Source organism: Mauremys reevesii, linkage group 8, assembly GCF_016161935.1.
Source record: "Mauremys reevesii isolate NIE-2019 linkage group 8, ASM1616193v1, whole genome shotgun sequence".
Taxonomy (NCBI): Eukaryota; Metazoa; Chordata; order Testudines; family Geoemydidae; genus Mauremys; species Mauremys reevesii.
Genome location: NC_052630.1, coordinates 65,032,754 through 65,054,253, shown reverse-complemented (window position 1 = coordinate 65,054,253; position 21,500 = coordinate 65,032,754). Strand labels below are relative to the sequence as shown.

Sequence of the window (21,500 nt, the reverse complement as noted above, 5' to 3'; positions counted from 1 at the left end):
TGTCACAGAAGGCTACTGGCATTAGAAAAGGGTGGTGAAACAGCAGGTGAAATGAGCGCATTGAAGGGAAGCAAGCCAATAACTTTCAAAAGGTTTATTTTGCTTCATGGGGAGCTTCCCCAGACCTTCCTTTTAATCCCTGATTAAAGAATGAAAGTAGATATGCCGAGACACAGTTCTAATGCTAATACCTCTCATGACATAATTATGATGTATTTATTGTACAGGCTTATTTTATTTCTCTGTGTTGTCTTCTGCAACAATGATCACTAGACTGTCAAAGGGAAAAGCAAAACAGAAGCTGTGGTTCAAACTGTATCTGAGAGACAGGCACTTACATGTTTCCCAGAAGTCATTACACTCTGTAAGGCGCACCGCTGATTACCAAGGCTGAAAATTCCAGTGCAAACAAAATTGTCCTTTGAGAAGCTGGTCCAAGTTCAAGAAGTCCAAGAAGCTGGCATCAGTTCACTCAAATACTAAAGACCCTTAAGGTTATTGGATTAAATGCCAAATATTTTCAACAGCCTCTAAAGTCATCACATATTCCTTGGTATGAAAAACAAAATTAACCACCATTTCCATCATATTTACTCTATTTCCTTTTAGCCAGATGCCTGCCAGTGTGTAGCACAGAGGAGTGTTTTCTGCTATATCAGTCTTTCCATCGGTGGTGGCTGCACCATGTTCCACATCTCCACACGGGATCCCTCTTTCTCCTGCCGGCTGGGGCTGTAGGTCCCTTGAGTTGCTCGTTTGTTAGCAGCTATGACGGAAATCACAACTGCCAAGAAGAGGATCAATAACAAGGCCAACGTTACTGAGCCAATGGCGGTGAATATGTTCGAGATCAAGTCAGCTGTCAACTGAAAGGATTGAAATAATTGCAATATAATTGATGTTAAGAACATAGAGGCACACATACTGGAGCTACCATGGTAGGAAAACATTCTGGAATAATAATTTCAAATATAATGTAAGATCTAATATTTTAAAGAACATATTTGCTAGTAGAAAAGTAGATTAGCCTTCCAAAGTTTGGTGCTTTAGGTCCTATGGAAAGTAAATCTATTGCAGCATGGTATCTTTTAAGCACCTACCCAGAGCTAAGTGAATTGTGTATAATGACTAGTTTATTTTACAACTTTCTTTCTGTTTGCAAATTATTTGTGAGCAGATTGTATTTTTCACAAATGGAGTTAGTATTCAGAAATTGTTTGCTGAATTGTTTTTACTAACAATTCTTTGTCCATAGATTGTTCACAAGCAGTTCATTGCAATTCTATGATATTTTAAATTTTAACAGTTTTCATTGGATACATAAGCACATGGCATTTCTGTTTCCCTCACTGGATGAATCAGGTTTCTGGTGCGAAGACTTGCATTTACAATTTCAGATTTTGCTTTCCATAAATACTTTTGTAAAATACACCATTCCTTTGAACATTCCTGCCAGTACAGTTGTTTCCTGGAATATTTCCATAAGGCAAACACACAAACCCTCCCTGGGGACTGCATCTTCAGGTAGTGGAAAGACTTGGGTATTCCACTGACCCTGCGACCTCTGCTGATGGGAATTTTGGTAGGCCCACCTAAGCCAGACAGATCTAAGGGCAGAGACCAGAGAAAAGCAGCCCACTGATCCTGGATGAGGGTTGAGTGCTTGATAGGCCAACAACCTTATCCTAAAAAAGTGGTAGAAACACAACACAGTAGCTATTCTAGCAAACAGCACAATAGACACAATAGGGTTGGTGGATCCTTGTTTGGACCCTAAACAATGTCTGGTGGTGTAGGAAGGTTTCAAACTGAGAACACACAAAGGACACACATGAACATAACTGAAATGCCTTTGATGGGAAATTCAGATCAATAAATATTCACAGAAAACATTTTGTAGTATCCCCCCACATCGACTACTATCTATAGAGGTTGCGTCTTTAATTATGGAGCTATGCCCATGTTTCCATAATTCCTTTTCAGGAAGCAATACAGTGCAGGATGGATATATAGATTGTATTCCTTTATACCCTGTTTTCATACAGCAATGGGAAAGGTAATAACATCCACATGCACCATATACAGGCAAACAAATCTGCCAGAAACACTTTTTAGTGTTGGATTTTTGGCAGATGAAAACATTTGTTTAAAAGAGTCTTTCTGCAGTCATGGAAGCCATTGAAATGATGTGGGTGCCATGGAAAAATGGTCCCTATGGACAGAATGACCCTGCAAGGAATTGGTCTTCCAGGCAGATTTTGCCATCATCTTTTGATTTGTATTACAAGTGACAATTGAACTGTTGTAGATGCACATGTGCTTGCGGCAGAACTTTCAAATCCAAAATGTTTAGAAACAGAAAACAGCAGGTCAGAACTCAAATCCCATTTCCCAGAGAGTTAGGTACAGCTTGTTACAGAATACTATTACCCACACTGAGTGATCTGCTTAATAGTCATTCCCATGGAGTATACAGGGATAGTCCTAGTGCTGAGGATAATACTGCATTCAGAACAGGGATACTCTAAGTTGGGCATTAATTCTCTATAAATGCCAAATATACACATCTTGAACCCCACTGTTCAGATTCTTCTGCAATACAATGACAGTGCCACAGGAAAAAATTAAAAGAATCTTTTCTTTCTGGATTTAAAAAAATCCAGCTACAATAATGAAAGCAAGTTTGGCTCAAGGTCTCTCCTCGAGGGCTTTATGACCAGCTGCAATTACTCTCTCCTCTGCCCTTGATTGTTAAATATGACTCCTCTATGATTTAAAAAATAATTAATTTTCCTGTATAGAAATAACCTACTCCGGGTGACAGATCACACAGTACCCGAATACCTGAGATGAGGCAACACAACATGTCAGTTTACTATATTATTGTGTCATATTGGGAATGTCATTTCATAAGCTCTTCAGCTGGCATTTTTTAAATATTGTTTTCTATTTCTGTTGGAGATTCACTTCTTTCTATGTGTGTCTCTATGTGCTTATATGGCCCTTGTAGTACCAGAGCATCACACAATCATGAATGGATTTTTATCCTTATGACACCCTAGGAGGTATCACCTCCATGTTACAGATTGAGGAAATAAGGCACAGGTGGATTAAGTTAATTGCCCTGTCTCCTGCATCCCAGGCAGTGCCACAAGTTTATCCTTTCCCCTCACTCACGGTTAACTCTGTGTTCCTGGGTTTGAATGGGACCATCTGTACAAGTTATTGTGCTCAATACAGTGGTTACGAGCTTACATTTAATAGCTCGCGATAGACAAGAAGTCAGACTACAGAACCTAATGGTCCCCTCTCATCTTAAACTCTGTGAATCTATCTGATGTTTTCCCAATCAGCAATAGTGTAAATCCTATTATAACTACACCTATAGAGAGACTTGAATCAGTAGTAGATTCTAAGTTCATGTCCTATCAATGTATTTTTTTGGAGATGAGGTTTACACACAAAAAAAATTGTATGGTAATTTATAGGATGAAAAAACACAAATACAATAGGAATAAATGTCAGAATTATCCAAGCTGCATTCGTACTATATAGTGATTAGTATAGAAATACATTTCTGTTGTTTCGCAGTAGTCATTCTGCTTAATTTATCACTGAATTCTTATCCTTTTGCATAACCATTCTGTGCCTGGATATTCTAGTCTAGTGCAATAGAAATGACTATAGAAATGCTGTTATGGAGAGGAACACAGCCTCTTCTGTATGCCTCTTGTGTTTGATTTAGGAGCATTCTTGACTGGACAGTGACCTACACTGGAGGAAGCCAGTGGAGCTGCAGATGTTCCTAGAATTGAAACCTGTCAAAACATCACAATCTGATCCAATCTGTCAAGTGGCTACAGCTTTGAGTAAGATCTACAGAACCATTTTCTATCATAAAGGGACATATTGACCAACTTTACTTCTCTGTTCAGTGTTCACTGCTGATTTTCCAATATTAAAAACATTCATCCTTCCTCAATCCACTCGGCTAGGCCCTATTGAGCTATTAAAAACTGTGGGTCATGGACTATCCTCCTGATCTGTCAGCTCTCATAGCAAAGCTCAGGTTTACAGTGCGGGTAGCCCAATTAGCATCAGCAGTGAACTGATGTAGAGTTGCCAGAAGGTTCTGTAGTCTGGTCCCATCAGGATCAACTGTTTCTTCACTAATTGATTGCTGAACAGTTAATTTAATTTGGAAAACATAAAAGAAATTGTATTGTCTGAAAAAAGAATCTGAAATCTCGACTGTGGGCATCAGGATTGGCTTGTCACAATATTTGGTATTGATGACAACACTTGGAAACATGAAAAAAAAATCTTCCATGGTCCCAGGAAAGATGAAGCCCTGAGCAGCATCTTTAGGAACATAACTGTCCTGATTTTTAAGTGGGGGTGGTTTCAATTAACAAACTCACAATAAAAACATGTTTGAATAATGGTAGGGGCTGGATTTAAAAGCAGGAAATGAAGAATTAAAGTCATACCTCTGTCTAAACTCATCCTGTTATTTTCCCTGGCTATTGCCTTGCACTTTGTAGGGAGCCAGACTGTGAACCCCTCACTTGCATTAGTGAGCAGTTGCCCACGTAACTAGACCCATGGACTCTAATGCGATTCCTCATGTGAGTAACTGCTTACCAACAGGAATAAGGTGTTCACTGGCCTGTGATACATGTAAGGTCATCCACTATTCTAAGACTCCTGCAGTACTGAGGCACTGAGTAATATATGGGTAATGTCTCTGCACAGATCATCACAGCGGTACATCACTTTTCAATTTAGCATCACATTTTGCTATTATACTATGCCAACTTTCCCATGCTAGCTGTGTTAAGAGCTCCATCTTTGATCTGAGCATTAGGTCATGGCCACTTGCTTTCAGTATACAATATGCTTAATCGGTTTGTCACAGGGCTGTAATGGGATCCAACACAAGCAGTTTTCCCTAGAGCACTAAGAGCAGAGAGAAAAAATATCCTGAGAAGCAAGGAAGGATGTGTGGTATATTTTATTATGTCTCAGCACAAACAAAGTGCTACAGAACACCTGGAAACTTCCTAAATAGGAGCATGTTACATAGTAACATTATTCTTCAAGACAGCTGGTTATCAGAATGACCTAAAAGATAATGTTATACTCAGTGGCTGCCTTTCAAAATTCTATATTTGCTAACAACCACACAGTTGTTTTCTAATCCAAGTACAATGCTGTTTACAAATAATTAACTGTATGTAGGGAACAGATGAAATACTAAATGACTAATGTTAGGTAATATCATAAAGATTGTAATGGTGACCAATTTATAGGCATGAACTGTGATGTCCACTCCCAATGTGAATAATTATTGGCAAATGCTTGTTGCTTAATGGTGACCACTATAGATGGAGGAATGGCTCTGAGGTACTCCAGCACCATGGTGATGGGCACAGCATAGTGCCTGAATGGGTGATGTAATTTCTTAAATTCTTTGCCTATACTATAAAGCCTGGATCCTGCAAACTATTCCATGTCGGCAGCCTTTGTACTTGCATGAAACACCATGACTTCACAGGGGCACCATACAGTCATAGGGGTCCATCAACATGGAGTGGCTTTCAGGATCAGGGCCTGCCTATAAGTATCCAGCAGGTCAGTATCCAGCATTTGGGAGTCACAGCCTTATCTTCATGTTCATCTCAGTCTTGCCAAAAACCAAACAAACAAAAGCTATGTTTGGCCGAGGTTTTCCAAGGGGCCTATGGGAGCTGGGTGCCTAATTCCCTTAGGGCTCCTCTGAATCCTAGCCTTTATTATTGGTTCATTACACCTGTTGCTAAATTTTGCACTTCATCCTACTGCAGATAACAATCATCAACAGACCTTTACTCAGGGCTCATTGCTTTGTGAGTCAAAGAAAAACTTGTGCAAGATGGTATTTTTATACCTTTTTATGCAAGAAAATAATAAAAGTCAATGTTACTCAATTAGTTCTTGCTGAAAATTGCTCTTAATTAGCTACTGGACTTAAGCAAAAAGAAACTTCGATGTTTATGTTACATCACTCACTAAGTTGGGCTAGAGATTTTTAACATAAATTACTAGAATCCATTGGTAATTCTTTAATTGGGTTTGTGAATGGCTATTGTAGATTCCAGACTGTGGATGAAATAGGACACTAACTGATGCTGTGTTTGCAGAATTATGTCAGTTCCATTCAGTATTGGGAAAACAATAACCAATAATATTTACAATACTTCCCTAAAAACTACAGAACTGTGAAGTCTAATCAGCCCAGATCTCCTACATCTAAGAAACAGTTACACTTCCCTGAGCAGTTAGCCCAGAGGTGTCCTGTTTTCCTGGATGCCATTCTGAGGATTTGTAGGATTGTGAAGTGAAGGAAAAATACTGGTTTCATCTAGAGCATGCTAAAGCTAAAGTAAGTCATTTAAACTGCAGCTGAGTGAGTGCTGCGGGGTCACATGCACACAAACCTTCTATGGCAGTTTGCACTTAGACTGTGGAAATCACATACACAGCAGCAAGAGAGAATAGTTGAAACTTAAGTGACCTTAGCTCCCCTGATTGTGCAAGCAAAGCTAAACAACCTTATACGCAGTAACCAATAATCACTTACATTCCCCAGATTCCAAAGGCTTATGTATGCACTGTCCACAGGACAGCTCTGGCATGCATCCTCCTCTAGGGTGAAAGGTGAGAATCAAGTCCTTTTACTTTTAAAGGCCTACTAAGATTACCAGGCAGGCGATTTTGTTAGTGCACTCTAGACGTACATACTTAGTTCCCAGCTCCCATTGTGTAGTGTGTGGGCAGACTGCTGGAAGCAGGGCCCAACTGCAAAGCCAAAGCCACATAACACACATCATTCTTTTGAAATCGCTTCTCACTCTTTGAAGAAAATTTGTAGCAAAGGAATTTCTCCCTTCTGAAAATTAATAGTGTAGAATGGGTGGGGTTGGGGGGTGGGGGGTGTAGGGGGTAGTGCCTGAGGAGATGTGCCAGGAGGCATTATGGGCCTCATTCTCATCTCACATTATTTTATACTACTGTGGCTCTAGTGGCTTCACTGGAATTAATCCTGATTTATGCAAATATGAGTGATCAGAGAACTAGGCCCTGTGTCTCCAGGTATGGGGCGGGGGGGGAGATGCAGGCCAAAATGGCTCTTACTGTATCTGTGCAAAACGAGCCACATGTGCTCCCCTGGTGCTGCCATCTTGGTGTTTGCTGTTGCATAGGGCAAGTAGTGACATGGCCTGAGAATAAATGTCTTTGTTGGGGCATGTGATGTGTCCAGAAGCACGAGTGGCAGCTTGCACTCAGAAAGCACAAATGGCTGGATTCTGGCTGCCTCTAGCACAGGAAGTGGTCCCCTTTTATTCCAGCACCCACATAGGAACAGCCATAATCGGGCAGTTTAGCAATACAGAAACATCACTGACAGCTTTAAAATATGGGAAATTGTAGAGCCTCTGGAACATTCCCTCCACTGCCATTTGCATCACTTGCTTAGAAGTGTGCAGCTGCCGATGTGCACCACCAGCATTCCTTGATCTGAGTAACAGACAGGGGGACCAGATGTCCCGATTTTATAGGGACAGTCCTGATTTTTGGGTCTTTTTCTTATATAGGCTCCTATTACCCCCCACCCCCATCCCGATTTTTCACATTTGCTGTCAGGTCACCCTAGTAACAGATAACAAACAATACTTATAATACTTCCCTAAAAAGTACTGAACTGTGAAGTCTAATCAGCCCAGATCTCCTACATCTAAGGAACAATTACACTTCCCTGAACAGTTAGCCCAGAGGTGTCCTGTTTTCCTGGGTGAGTAATGGTGAGTCCTGACACTATTGGTCAGCTTATTGCTTAATTCCTACTGAAGCAAATCTGGTCCATGTCTTCATGTTTACTGCTTAGAAACCAAAAACATTTGCTTAAGTAATGAGCAACTATTGGCTTGAGTAGTTCTAATCTATGTCAGAATTACTTTAAAGGGGGTGAGGGCATATAATGATAATTTGATCAGTCAAAGAAAAGCCATAAAATTGATTAAAAATTCATAGATACACTGACCTTATTTCACTAAGGATTTGCAACCTTCTTATCAGAAAATTATTTGAAGGTTCATTTCCAACAGGAACCTCAGTAGTTCAGTAAGAAATCCAGCCACTTGTACACAAACCTACTCTAATGTGATACACTGATAACCTCTGGCTTGGGGCATATGTGGCCCCACTTTATTTATAACAACAGTAAAGTAGCAATAAATTAATATCTTGACTTTGTCCCAATACCTTAAAATGGCATTAAATTAGCAACACATGCAGGGCTAAATGAATTTTCCTTTTTCTGTTTAAAATGCTGTGAGTTCTTTACATTCACAGATGAACACTGATTGCTCTGGCTAGAATCACCTAGAATAAACAGCTGCTGTTCCAATATTAAACATCAACCAGCAGCGTCTGGGAGCTGTGCAGACCTGTATGTTGGTTTCTCTATCTAAAAAAAATAGACACTATGGACTCAGTTGAATTTAACAGATTCATGTCTACTTGAGCTCTATTTTGCCCAGACTTTTGGAGGTGACAAGCTCTTTCTTTAACTCACCCATGTAACGACCATTAGTCTAATTCCTTCAACCTATCATTTAAACCTTAATTTTATTTTATCTATTTTATGGTTTATTAATACCTGCAATGTCGTCTCGCTGAATGTTATTCTCTGAACCTTTTTCTAAAAGAGTCTCAGAAGTGACTAATCATAATCATCACTGTCAACTCTCCACTGAAGTATAGAACATAGGCTGAATGGCTTAAATGCACTGCATGAGCTGAGTAAATTCCTTTCTTGGAACTGTCAAAACTTAGTTGTCTAACAGCCATTTGTGCTGGCAATTTCGAAGTAAATGTTGGGGGACAGCTGGTTGTAGCTATTGTGATCAATCGCTAACCTGGATTGTATTTTTCTAATTTACAGTCAAATAGTCTGATTTTTCAAGCAAGAAACATCTCATCTGTGACCTCCCATTAGAAAGCGAGCGCACATGCAGATGATTGAAATCTCTGGATTTAGCTGTCTATTGTAGTCTAGCCTAGCAAGGTGAAGAATGAGCCTTGGGAGGTACTGAGAACATTCATTCTCACTGGAAGAAATTCTGGCCCTATTGAAGTCAATGGCAAAGCTCATTTTTACTGCAGTGAGGCCAGGATTCACCTCCTGATTTCAAGGGGAGTTGAGGACTGAACCCTATAAGAGTCTCATATTAACAGTGAGGCAGATGTCATCAGCTAAAACATGGGAATTACAAATGTTGGCCTCAATCCTGCCATCTGATCTGCATAGTTACGACTCATGGGATTTTGCTCACGTGATTCAAACTGCAGGATCAGGGCCATCATCAGTGTTCCTAGAGCTCTTAAAAATGGTGCAATGTGTAAACCAAAACAAGCCACTCTCGCCAAAATTCCAGTATTTGGTTGCACCAATAGTCAGTTAAACTAACATTTTATTTACATTATTAGCCCTTGGAAATCCAGATTTGCTGAACTCAGTAGCTGACTCTAACGAATGACTTATAAAGAACGTCACAAAGGACAAATAGATCTAAAGTATATTTTCTGTAACTGCTTGCTATATTAATATCTTGTTTGTGTTGTATTCATTCTACAATATTGGTTGGTTAATGGAAGTGGTCTGGCGAGGCAGCATTGCATTCGGTATATTTGGAGATTATTTGGGGTGGTCTTTTTAGACAGGAGGCAACCTAATCAGAGTGATCTTTTCTAGAGGGATCCCTATGTGTTACCTACACTGAGTGCTCAACATTCTGGTTCCCATCATGTATGTGCTTAATTTCAAGCATGTGCATAGTCCCTTAAGCACATAGTTAAATGCTTTGGTCTGTACCTCGCAGGACTGAGTCTGAAATGCCTTTTCTCCTTCACCATCACTTCTCCATCTCTGGAGTAGAATGCTTCAATTGGCTGCTTCAGGAGAAAAGCCATTATTAAGGAGTGGGCTTTTAGCATACAAACTGATACCGTTTTGCAGCAACTGCCAATGCTAATTTTACAAATGTGCTCAAGTTCTGTTCAGGACCATTCTGCTGGTTCTGCACAGATTGAATGTACAGCTTCAGTGTGGTGTTATCAGATGCCTTTTAAAATTCTACTGACAGCCTCTCGTGTAAAACTTAACCATCTGCTGCAATTTAAAAACACAAGAGGGCAAATGCACCCCTCATGTAAACCCCCTGAACTACATGAAATTAGGCTCAGGACAAATTTGGCCCACAGTTGCTAAATCACAGACCAGGCAAACAATAAGACACAGTGTTTTAGTAAATGTGTCAGTCCTTGTGGATTGACATTCCCTTCAGTTTGGGTAAAGCTTCTAGTTATTACATATAATTATTACTTGGTTTATGGTAGCACCACGGCACAGTATGTTAGGTGCTGGCCTCATATATAGGAAAATAATCTTACAACCTAAGGCTCAATACCTGAAAGGTAAAACATCCACATGGACAGATCCCACCACAGGATCTAAGCCTCAGAAGACAAGCAATTTAAGAGGATGGATAAAATATCCAGTCAAAAGATTATTTAAAACAGTAACTATCTCCTACTGTCCCCTATCCAGCTATATTTAGCTGGTTAATTTATTGTAGGTGCCATGGCAGAAAATGGGTCTTGAGGAAGAATTTGGAGGAGCTAAGGGCAGAGGCTTTACAGGTCTGTTTAGGGAGGGTGTACCATGCATACAGGCTGTGTGGAAGTGGGTTGTGGCTGAAGTGGATGAATGGGGAGCCAAAGCTGGCATTGGTGGTGGGGGGGAGGAGTGGAGGGCAGGGCAAGATGTTGAAAGCTAAGAGCAGGTAAGTAGGGAGGGGTAGAAATACACAAGAACTGATGGTGAGGAGGATTTGGTGCTGCAGAACAGGGAAGAAATGGAGGGATTCATTGCAGAGGTTAGAGCAATGGGCAAGATGGGTAATCTCTGAACAGCCTTTTGTATGACTTGGGGTGATGTGGGCATTGACGGAGAGAGGACAGAGCAGAGGAAGAGGTTGTAACATTCAAAATGGGGGATAATGAGGGCCTGGATGAAACGTTCTGTTGGAAGAAGTGGCAAGATTTGGACATAGATGAGCTGGGCAGGGGCTAAGGAGAGATGGATGACATGCATCTGGATTGCCAATCTGCATGGCAGGGAGCATGCTGAACTATTTAAACCTTTCATTTTTTTAAACTTAGACTAATTCACACATTTTTTCTCATCTGGAATGAACATCCAGTTCTGATTCTTATCCCCTGGAATCAGGCACGTAATGCTTAGTGCATTAGCCTTGCCATTGCATATCAACTTGCATTCTTTTCAACACATACAGTCAAATCCTGGCCCCTGTGTGTGATCCCAGCTGATTTCATTTGACTTTAATGGAATTGCACAAGTTTAACAAAGGGCATCTTTTATCATCTGGCCCCTAGTCACTAGTCTCTCTGTAGAAATAATTTACCTTGTGAATGAAGAATATTTGTTCTGACCAATTCCAATGAAAGATCTGTCCAATCCAGATCCTGCAGACAGCACTACAATTCCAAGGCATGCTGTGGGCCCTGCATGCTGTGCTCCAAAAGAAGTGAGGACACAGTGTTTGTTACTAGCGAGTTCTTACGGAGGAACAAATGCCATTGGTCAATAAAAATAGAAGAACGCTATGGGAAATGTATGACCTTGCTGTGACTAATTTCTGTATGCAGCCAGCGTAGGTGCATATTGTCACAATGAGCACAAATTGTGGCCCAATCCCGTGGCATGCTGAGCATCTTCCGAGAAGCAATGGGCATTCTAATCTTCCACTGAAGACAGTGGGAGCTGAAGGTGCTTGTCATCTCTTGGCCACCTACTCACATGATAGGCCTTACGATTGGGATTTTCAAAGGGGCCCAAGAGAGGCACCAAACTCCTGTGATTTTCAGTGTGAATTGGGCACCTAACTCTCATAGGTCCCTTTGAAAGTCTCAGACAAAATGAACATCTCTTTGCCATTTGAGGTAAGTGTAAATATTCCGTGTGGCTATTGTACATTGTATTTGCTATTTGCTCACTTCTAACGAGATGCCCCTGCCCCCCTCTCCCCACAACAATGTAGGGCTGAGAAGAGTGACAAGATACATATGTGAAGCAAAAGGTTTAGACTTAGCTTCAACCGAAGCCACCATTGGTGGTCACAGATAGATATGGGCAGGGAGTGTTTCCGTATCCCCACCCCCCCGTCTCATTATAATCATTACTGATATGGCAGGTATACACTGTCCACCACTTCACACTGCAGAGTGTTGAGGTGCTTAAAGGCTTCCCCATTATCACAACACATTTTTATGTGGTAGTGTATTCGCCCCCCTCCCCCACTATAACAAATGGCTGTACTGTGTGCAACAATGCAATTGTGAGATAATTCTCTAACCTGCCTGGGTCCTAAGACTACAAACTCCAAAATTTCCAGTACTTGAGCTAAAAGAGATGTCCCTTAAATGGTATTAGTTGTAGGTCCTTTATTGTCTCTGAAATTAGATCACTGGAGTTCAACACTAGAATAGTGACTGCAGGGCAACATCATCACATACACAAAGGGCCAAATTACACTATTTTGGCACTGGTCTATGTTGGTGGTAGTGCTACCACAGGTCACCAGCCCCCCTAGAGATACCATCCCTTTCCATGGGCTTCTGCAGAGGGAGGTGAAGCCCTGGTCCTACTTCTCCCCATACGCTCTGGGCTAGAATGCATGACTGGTCCTTGTATAGATCTCACAAAGTGGGGGAGACATATTGAGCCTTTTTCCTCTGAGCATCTACCCAAGTGCTAGTCACAAGCTGACCCAAAGCTGGGGCATTGTACTACTTGCCCTAGGATCAGAGTGTACCTGTTATACCTATCTCCATTGTATAATATCCTGATTTCTGTAATAATTATTATTAATAGTTTGCAGTAACAGACTGTATTTTGTCCGAGTTTCTCAGTTCTTTGTAATTATTAAGCCTCACAACTCTGACGGGAAAATGAAGGTGAGTGATTTGCCCTTGTAACATAGTAAGTCAGTGGCAGTCTGGAATGGAAACAGAGAGTCACGATTCCCAGTTTTGTTATAACTGGCCAGCACTCCATGAGTACTTCAACTCAGTGCAAATCTGCTAATCAGAAAAGGATAATAATGCAAACAATATCCAGTGAACTTTTTTCCCCAGCCATGTGGTATTACCTAGCATTACCATGATGCTGCCAAGTGATGATTAAGAAAGTCCCTATTTGAATATTTCACACTGTCAGCCTACAAGATATCAAGTCAACAGCTATCGTTTGTTGGTGCAGCACTTAGATTGCAGCCATCTAGTGCTTCCAACTGCAAATATTAATGGTAAAGCTTTATTGGCTACATTTTCTTGCCTGACCGCATGACACACCACCATTATTTTGTTATGTAGTTAATTATAGTTCTTGTTAACAAGTTTGTGTATATTTTTATCTTGTCAGCAGTTTCCTAATAGAAAGTCAATCAGTGTCCAGATGAGGGAGAACTAACAGCAGCAAATTTAGGTTTGAAGGAAATTTTGAAATAAATGCATATTTGAAAAGGATAAATAAAATTCAATATAAAATATGTATTCCTGGCTTTTCATATCTTGATTATCATGGGCTGGAACTCCAGCCTTCACACATAGTCCCTATCTGGATTTAGAGATTTGACTTGCCTATGGGTATGTTAGGATTTTGGTGTATCTCTTTGTTGCTGACAGGAAGGTGTGGGATTTTCTGTCTGACACACAACTTGAACTCTGACCACATATTCTCTTGTATTAAGTACTGGGCAAAGCTGATGACACCCATGTAAAATGTTATTCTACTTTACCATTACAGACGTTGCTGTTATGGTCTGGCGTTTGAGTGTGCGTTGGATGAAGTTGGGGTACACATTGTTTTGTGCTATCACTTGGAGATGGAAGTGAATGCCTGATGGGGTGTTCCCAGTGTGTTGTAAAGAGTGATGTAGGTGGCATGAGGATTGCAAGAAATTCTGGAGACTTTTCCCTTAACTTCCTAGTTCCGTGCTCTATTGAAAATCATAGTAGTTAAAGATGGAAAAAATCTGCTAGGTCATTGAGTCTATTTCCATGTAAAAGTAGAAAATAGTTTGGTCCCTCAGTGAACATGTATCAAGTTTGAATGCGATCCTGATCTTAGCCAAATGGCGTGGAAGCTCCTCAGGGCGGGCAGAATAGGCTTTGTTTACTTTGTTCTGTGTCAGATCAAAAGGTATCTTTGCCTACTGAGGTGAACTGGCTCTGAGACACTTTTACATGTTATTTTTGCCTATCCACTTTCAGCTATCACCAATGTCCTCTGTAAAAAAGCAGTGTGGTATTTCTCCCCTCATAAATAGCCCACAATCCCCAACAATTATGTCTGTCACCCCACATGGCACTACCTACAAAGGAGGAACATTCCAATTCTCTCATAAAATATGTGTAAGAACAATAAGAGGAATAATTTGTCTTTTCCACTCTTAGGTCTTGTCCTTTTGCATGTAAGCTGTCTGGGGCAGAGAATGCCTTTTCCAGTATGTTTGTACATGTCAGAGTCTACCCTCACTTGAAACTGGGGGGTTTCAAAGTGAGGACCCGCATGTCTTCCCCCACCCCAAAATCCTAGGGTAGGTCTCCCCTTTTGCTGCCACCACCTCGGTCAATTACGTGGGCCGGGACACCCCTGTTTCCCCCCTGTCTCCCTTCAAAGACACTCCCTGGGAACACAGATCAACTCACAGAGGAGGAACCTTCCCCCTCCCCTCTCTTCCCTCTCTCCAGCCTGCTCCGGAGAGAGAGATACCTTGATTCAACTCCTTGAATCTCTCACACACACACACACACACACACACACACACACACACACACAGGGAAGTAGCCCACTTCCCCCCCCCCCTCTCTCCTAGCCACTCTGGAGAGATATACACCAATTCAACTCTGTGAATCACTGAGAGAGAGTGTCTTAGCCCCTTCCCCGATCCACAGTAGAAGGGATTTAATCAAATCTTTATAGAAAGAATTTATTAAAAGAAAAACAAGAAAATACAGAATCTCTATGAGTCCAGGCTGGACACTCATAGGGTATAACCTTGCTAAGTTCTGGAGAGAATCCTCTCTCTTTCTCAGTACAACCAGTACAAGCAGAATTAAGAATAATCAATAACAAACACACAGAATTGCAAACATAGGATTATTAGATAAGGACACAAAGTATCTTTCTAATACTCACTATCTTGACTAGAAGAAATTAGTTCAGAAAGGTGGAAGCTGGTAGACTTGATTAAAACATCTGGACTCTTGTAACTCCAAATGGCCAAAGACAACACCCCCCCCCCCAAACAGAGGGAAAAGTTCCCTCCTAGGAGTTTCAAATTCTCTTCCCTGATTGGTCCTCAGGTCAGGTGCCCACCAGGTACTATGCTTTAACCCTTTACTAACTATTCATGACAGTACAGCACCTAGTACAAGGGGGCCCAAACTGCTTGAGGTCTCTAGGTGCTACCACAGTAATTATGAGAAGAACAGACCCATATATATTTGTGGTGGATACATTTATTTTGTCTTTGTCAAGGCATCCTACAGAACTGAGTGCTCAGGGGATATTGCAGCGCTGCTGCTGTGGCAGCTGGACATCTGAAGCTTCTTGCTTGGGAAAAAAAGTAAAAGCTGAAGCTTCTATTTTGTTTGAATTTCAGGGATGTTGCAGTTATCTGCACATGGATACTACTGAGGGCCAGCTGGCTTCTGCAGTCCCAACTCAGTCTGAATTTCCATTGAACTCAAGGGTCAGACCTTTAGTTATTTTTAAGGCTAGGACAATCACTCCATCACAAACACTGAGCAGCCAATCACCCTTCCTTATGTAAATACTGTTTACAATAACTTACACAGTCCTTGCTTTCCTCTCCTGGTGCCAGCTCAGCACTCCAGTGGGCATATTGCCTGAGTAAAGGGTGTTCAGGGTCTTGTTTGAGCTAAAATATTCAGAGACATTGAAATGATCTGGTCCCATCCATCTCATTATCTGTAATTGCCCCAAACCAATAAAGACCTTTTTCTTTTAAGTCAGAGTGTGTGTGCTTTTGATTTCTCTCTCAATAGAAGCAATGCAGGTGCCACTAGCCATCCACATAGACTTGAGATCCGTTTGAAGTCCCTTAATGTTTTTGTGCTAAGAAAGGGAATTAGCCCTGTACAGAAATAAACAAAAGACTTAGTACTGCTACTGTCCAATTTGAGATGAATATGGAATTAAATAAAAATGCTAAAAGTTTCCTCAGATTTTGAATGCAAGTTTCACATAGTGTTTTTTCTGAAGACCTTGAGGGGCATCCAAAGCATTTGGATAATCAGGGGTTTATATATAGGTGACTGAGTGTGCTAATGACAGACTGTAACAGGTGCCAATAAATTCCATGTATTGTAATATATAGCGCCTAACTTAATAAATGCATATATCTATACTTTATGCAAACAGAGAAGTTAGAATTTAATACCTTAAAATACCACATGAATAAAATTAATTGTAATTTAAACTCTATTGAATCAAAATGTGAGTCAAATTCATTCTCAGTCAGAATTCACTGGCATAAAATCAGCTACTGTGATCAGTGAAAATAGATATTTTAAGAGATTAAAAGGTGCTGAAATTAGGCTGTCTAGCATCAGTGAAACAGCTGTGAGAAATGCAGACATTTTAGATCATGCAGGTTTGGATTAGACAGGTTTGGTTAAACAGCATTCACCTGTATTAAGTCTGAATAATGCCAAATACACTGGTTATCAAATACTCAATGATTTGTTTATACAATTAAAACAGAACACTTTTTAAGATTCACCTCTTTAGTCCCCATCTTTTCCTTATGTGACAGGATTTACCCTGCTGTTCTGATGGTAAAATATTCAAGGTATTTCATATTCTCAACTTTGGGCCTAGACTTCAAACAACAGAGTTTGATATGCTGTGTGATATACAAGGGTTCAGATAATTATGGAAATACTAGTTATGATTTTATAGTTAAGCCTGAGCTGATTTTTGTAGTTAAAGCAGGGATTCAACCTCTTTATCCTCCCCAAAATTACAACACTCACTCTTTGAATACAGAATTAATTATCTGGGATCTTAAAAGCAATTTGGTAATTAGCATACAAGTAAAGTAATTTAAATATAGGTCCTTTAAGAAATGTAGCAGTGTTGCACAGTGTTTTCTACTAACAGAATAATACAGATGCTTCAAACTGCCTGTGTACTTAAAACTCTTAGAAAGCTCATGTGTTATTAACATTTGATGATTTTTTTTTAAAGATTATTGGTCATTTTTTGCCATGACACCATGTAAAACAAACAAAAAAACTATGTCTTTAAAATCAGTTTAATCCGGTTTGAGTCCACAAGCATTTTGTTTGTCTGAACTAGTCATTTCCAGAATTTAACATCGTTGGACTATTTTTAAATTTAACTTTGATTTTCCTGGGGTTGTAACATTTGTTTTTAGGGTGATAACAGCAACACTGTAGTGTTTGTTACCTTTAGAATGCTTATATGTTCTCAATTTTAACTCCAGTTTAGCAGACCTTGTGGCCATGTCTAAGTTTGCGGACAAGTTGCCAGAAGCCTCCAAAAAGGAGTTTAAAGTGTTTGTTTCAGAAGGCTATTTGGTAGCCAAGATTTTGCTGCAGTTAGCTCTGGACATGGCAGATGCCTTGACCACAATTGTGGCTTCAGCAGTAACCAGGAGGGGGCCTCCTGGCTGCAGAACTCAAGCATTGCATCCAATGTATGGCAGAATATCGAGGACCTATCTTTCAATGACTGGGTTTTGTTCTTGGGCAAGGCCAATGACACCCTGCAGTCCTTTAAGGATTTCTGGGCCATTTTGCACTCCTTGGGAGTTTACAATACAGAGCTGCCACTATAACAGTCAGCAGCAACAGCAATGCCACTCAAGGTGCTTTCTTTGGGCAGTCCTCCTTCCCTGTGAGGCAGTGGGATTACCCAAGAAAGGGTCATAGATCCCAGAAGTGGAGATCCTCTGATTATAGGTTCAGCCAGCCAGTCTGCCTTCCTCTGGCATCTGGCAGGCACCTGTTTTGACTTCTGTTTCCAAAGCAGTAATCTAGTGGTGACCTCTTCATCCCTGTCTCCCCTTGCTTGGGGACCAGCTGACTCTTTTTTTATGGTGTTTAGGTCTCAATAACCATGGATAGCTGGGTCCTACCCTTAGATCGTGGTGTGCCATACAGTTCTTCCCCACCCTCCTACCCACCCATTGTATCTCCCCACCCTCCTACCCCATCGTTCTTCAGGGACCCTTCTCACAAGATACTGCTCCTCAAGCAGATTCAGTCCCTACTAGTTCTGGGGGGGCTGTGCAGGAGGTAACCCTGCTGCATTGGGGTCAGGGATTCTACTCCTGGTATTTTCTGGTTCCCCAACCCAAGAGAGGGCTTAGATTTGTTCTTGACCTCAGTGACCTCAACAAATACATCAGATATGTGAGATTCAGGATGGTCGTTTTTCTCCTGAGCAATTCTCCAGTTCATTGTGCTGGACCAGCACTATCAGTATACTGTGCTCCCCTTTTGATCTTTCTTTGGCTCCTCGGATTTTTACCAAATGCATGATTATGATAAAAGCAAACTTCAGGAAGAAGAGGATTCATATCTGGACAATTGGTTACAGAAAGGCAAGTCCAGAGATGAAGTCCTCTCTCATGTTCAGTTCACACTATGTTTACTCAATTGTTCAGGCCTAATCCTGAATAGCAGTAAGTCAACACCGGTCCGAACTCAAAGAATCTAGTTAGTTGGGGCCCTGATACACTCTATGAGTTCAACAGCATTTGCTGCCTTTGTCTGGAATTGCAGTCTCAACCCTCAACCACAGCCCAAGGATGCCTGAGGTTACTAGGTCATATGGCCACCACCTGCACACAGGTATCCAGTTTGCCAGGCTGTGCCTACGTCCTCTTCAGATGTGGCTGAACTCAGTCTATAGTCCAAATTGCCATCCTTTGGGCAGTGTGGTCCAACTTCTCCCACCAATCCTGGGCTCCTTATGATGGTGGATGGTGCAGGACAATGTGTGCCAGATTCTGAAACTCCTCTGACTTCCACCAGTTCTACATCAGTGTTGCCCCATTTACTTCAGTGTTGTTACTCCTGGATTACTTCAGTGTAAGTGAGAGGAGAATTGTCCATTGTCTCTATTTTTGTTTGAATAAAGTTAAGATTTGTTATTTTCGTTGTTTCCTATTTGTTTAAAAAATGTGCAATAAAATGTAATCAAAGAATCAGCGATTTATGTAACTGGCTCTACCCAAAACATCTTTCATAGCCTCAACAAAGGGAATTCTTTCATTGCTTTTTGTAGTGGAAAAATTATCCTGTAGGCTCAGTAAAGTGTGCACAATTTTTCCAGAAGTTATCAGGAGTGAATTTTCATAACAAAAACTGAAAGTTTGTTAGGAACGCAGTGATGGAAAATGTACTGTACAAGCACAGTTCAGCAAGTGATGCATAGACAGATTTACGTGCCATCCTCATTTTAACGGGAAACATTACCATGTCATAGACCTTTGAGCTAACAATCCTTAGTGTATGGCTTCTTTAAGTGTATTGTGAGGTACTAATACTTTGGTATTAGAGTATTCATTATACTACAAGTAATACCTAATGAGCTACTGCATTACCACTATCCATATGTGCTTTGTAATGAAATAGTAAGCAGTGTGCAGTAAGGCCCTAATTCAGGAAAGGACTGAAAAGTGCTTAAACAGACTTCAGAGGGACTTAAACATGTTTCAGTGGTTTCCCTGAATAGGAATGCTTTCCTGAATCAAGGTCTAAGGGTCCCTGGGCCAGAAAAAAGGGCTCTTTGACCACTCCCATTTCAGAACCAAAATAAATGCTTGGCTACACTTATCGGGGGATCAACATGTGGTGATCGATGCATCAGTGGTTGATTTAACGGGTCTAGTGAAGACCCACTAAATCGACTGCAGATCGCTCTCCGGTTGACTCCTGTACTCCACCTGAACGAGAAGCACAAGGGAAGTCAACAGGAGAGCGTCTCCTGTCGACATAGCATAGCGTGGACCCTGCGGTAAGTAGATCTAAGTACGTCAACTTCAGCAATATTATTCATGTAGCTAAAGTTGCATAACTTAGATCGATCTCCCCCCGTAGTATAGAAAAGGCCTAAGTGGCTGGATTTCATGAGCTCGGCTCCCATTTAGGCATTTAAATGAAGGGAACAGGTTTTCAAAAGTGCTCAAGATCCAACAGCTACAAAAGCTGGCCTCTGACCTTAAACTGCCAATTATTAAAGAATCTAACAGAGACTTAATTTGAGAGACAGAGAGTGGAAAAACATTTGCCTTTTTAAAAATGGCAGTGAACAGGGCAGCTTAAAGACAGAATTACCTTCGGCCCTAATTCTGCAGTGAGCTCTATGCAGACTCTTGTGCCACAGTCAGTCCTATTAGCTTCACTGGGGATCCATCCATACAGAGCTCATTGCAGGATCAGATCCTTAGTTTTCAATGAATGAGACAAACATCCCACCCAATGAGATTGCAGCCGTCATGACCTAGCTGCAAGTGAATTAAGTTTTCCATTATAAATGCATTCTGCTTTCCCCATATCCTATTTTCTTGTTCTTTTCATTAACATTCTGGTGAAAACTTGGACTACAAGCTTTCAGCTTGAAGGTGAAGTTGTTGGTTTTTGTTTGGTTGTTTGTTTATTTTTGAACTTTTAGTTAATTAAACCATTTGTGATTTATGGTATTGGTACAGATTTATGATCTGGTTTCAGACAGTGTTTTGCCAAGTTCTCCAGCAAATAAAAAAAATCTTAATTTTTAAAAGTGAAAAATGCAGATGATTGTAGAGGGAGCACTATGTGTGTTTTTAAAATTTCCATAATTGTAAAAATGAACATTTTTGAAAATTAACAACCCATCATAGCAAAAAAAAAATCCCCCATTCATTTGACTGATTTTAAAAAGCAGTGTCAATGCAAGCTTCTGATAGTGATGATGTGCTGCTCATGCTCAGGTAATAGCAGTATACGGACATTGTAAGAAAATACAATATCCGTGCATATTTAGAAAGTCAGTGTAAGTCGTAAGAGATTTGGGAAAATTATATTTGAATCCCTGATGGTATGATGAAAGAAAAGGCAAAATAATGTTGGTGCTTTTATGGAGAAATTATTAGTACTGTAAAAATAATATGTTATATTTACATATCTAAATTAATTGTCTTTCTAAAGCAACCCCCACCAAAGGGGCTCAGTCTGTAAATGGTAATAAAAATAGATAAAAGATAACAACATTAAATCTGGATGAACTATAAGAGAAAAGGATATAAAATTTAACACATAAACAATGCAAGGCTGCA

The 21,500-nt window shown here is 40.6% G+C and overlaps 1 protein-coding gene across 1 annotated transcript in view; it reads right to left on the bottom strand.

The window, feature by feature from the left end:
• Positions 1–232: 232 nt before the first annotated feature.
• The window catches only part of CRB1 (crumbs cell polarity complex component 1), a 120,862-nt gene continuing 99,594 nt past the window's right edge, over positions 233–21,500 (bottom strand). The window contains exon 13 of the mRNA XM_039483413.1: positions 233–866. Coding sequence (XP_039339347.1) covers positions 651–866 — 216 coding nt within the window. The 3' untranslated portion in view covers positions 233–650. The remainder of the gene's footprint in view (positions 867–21,500) is intronic.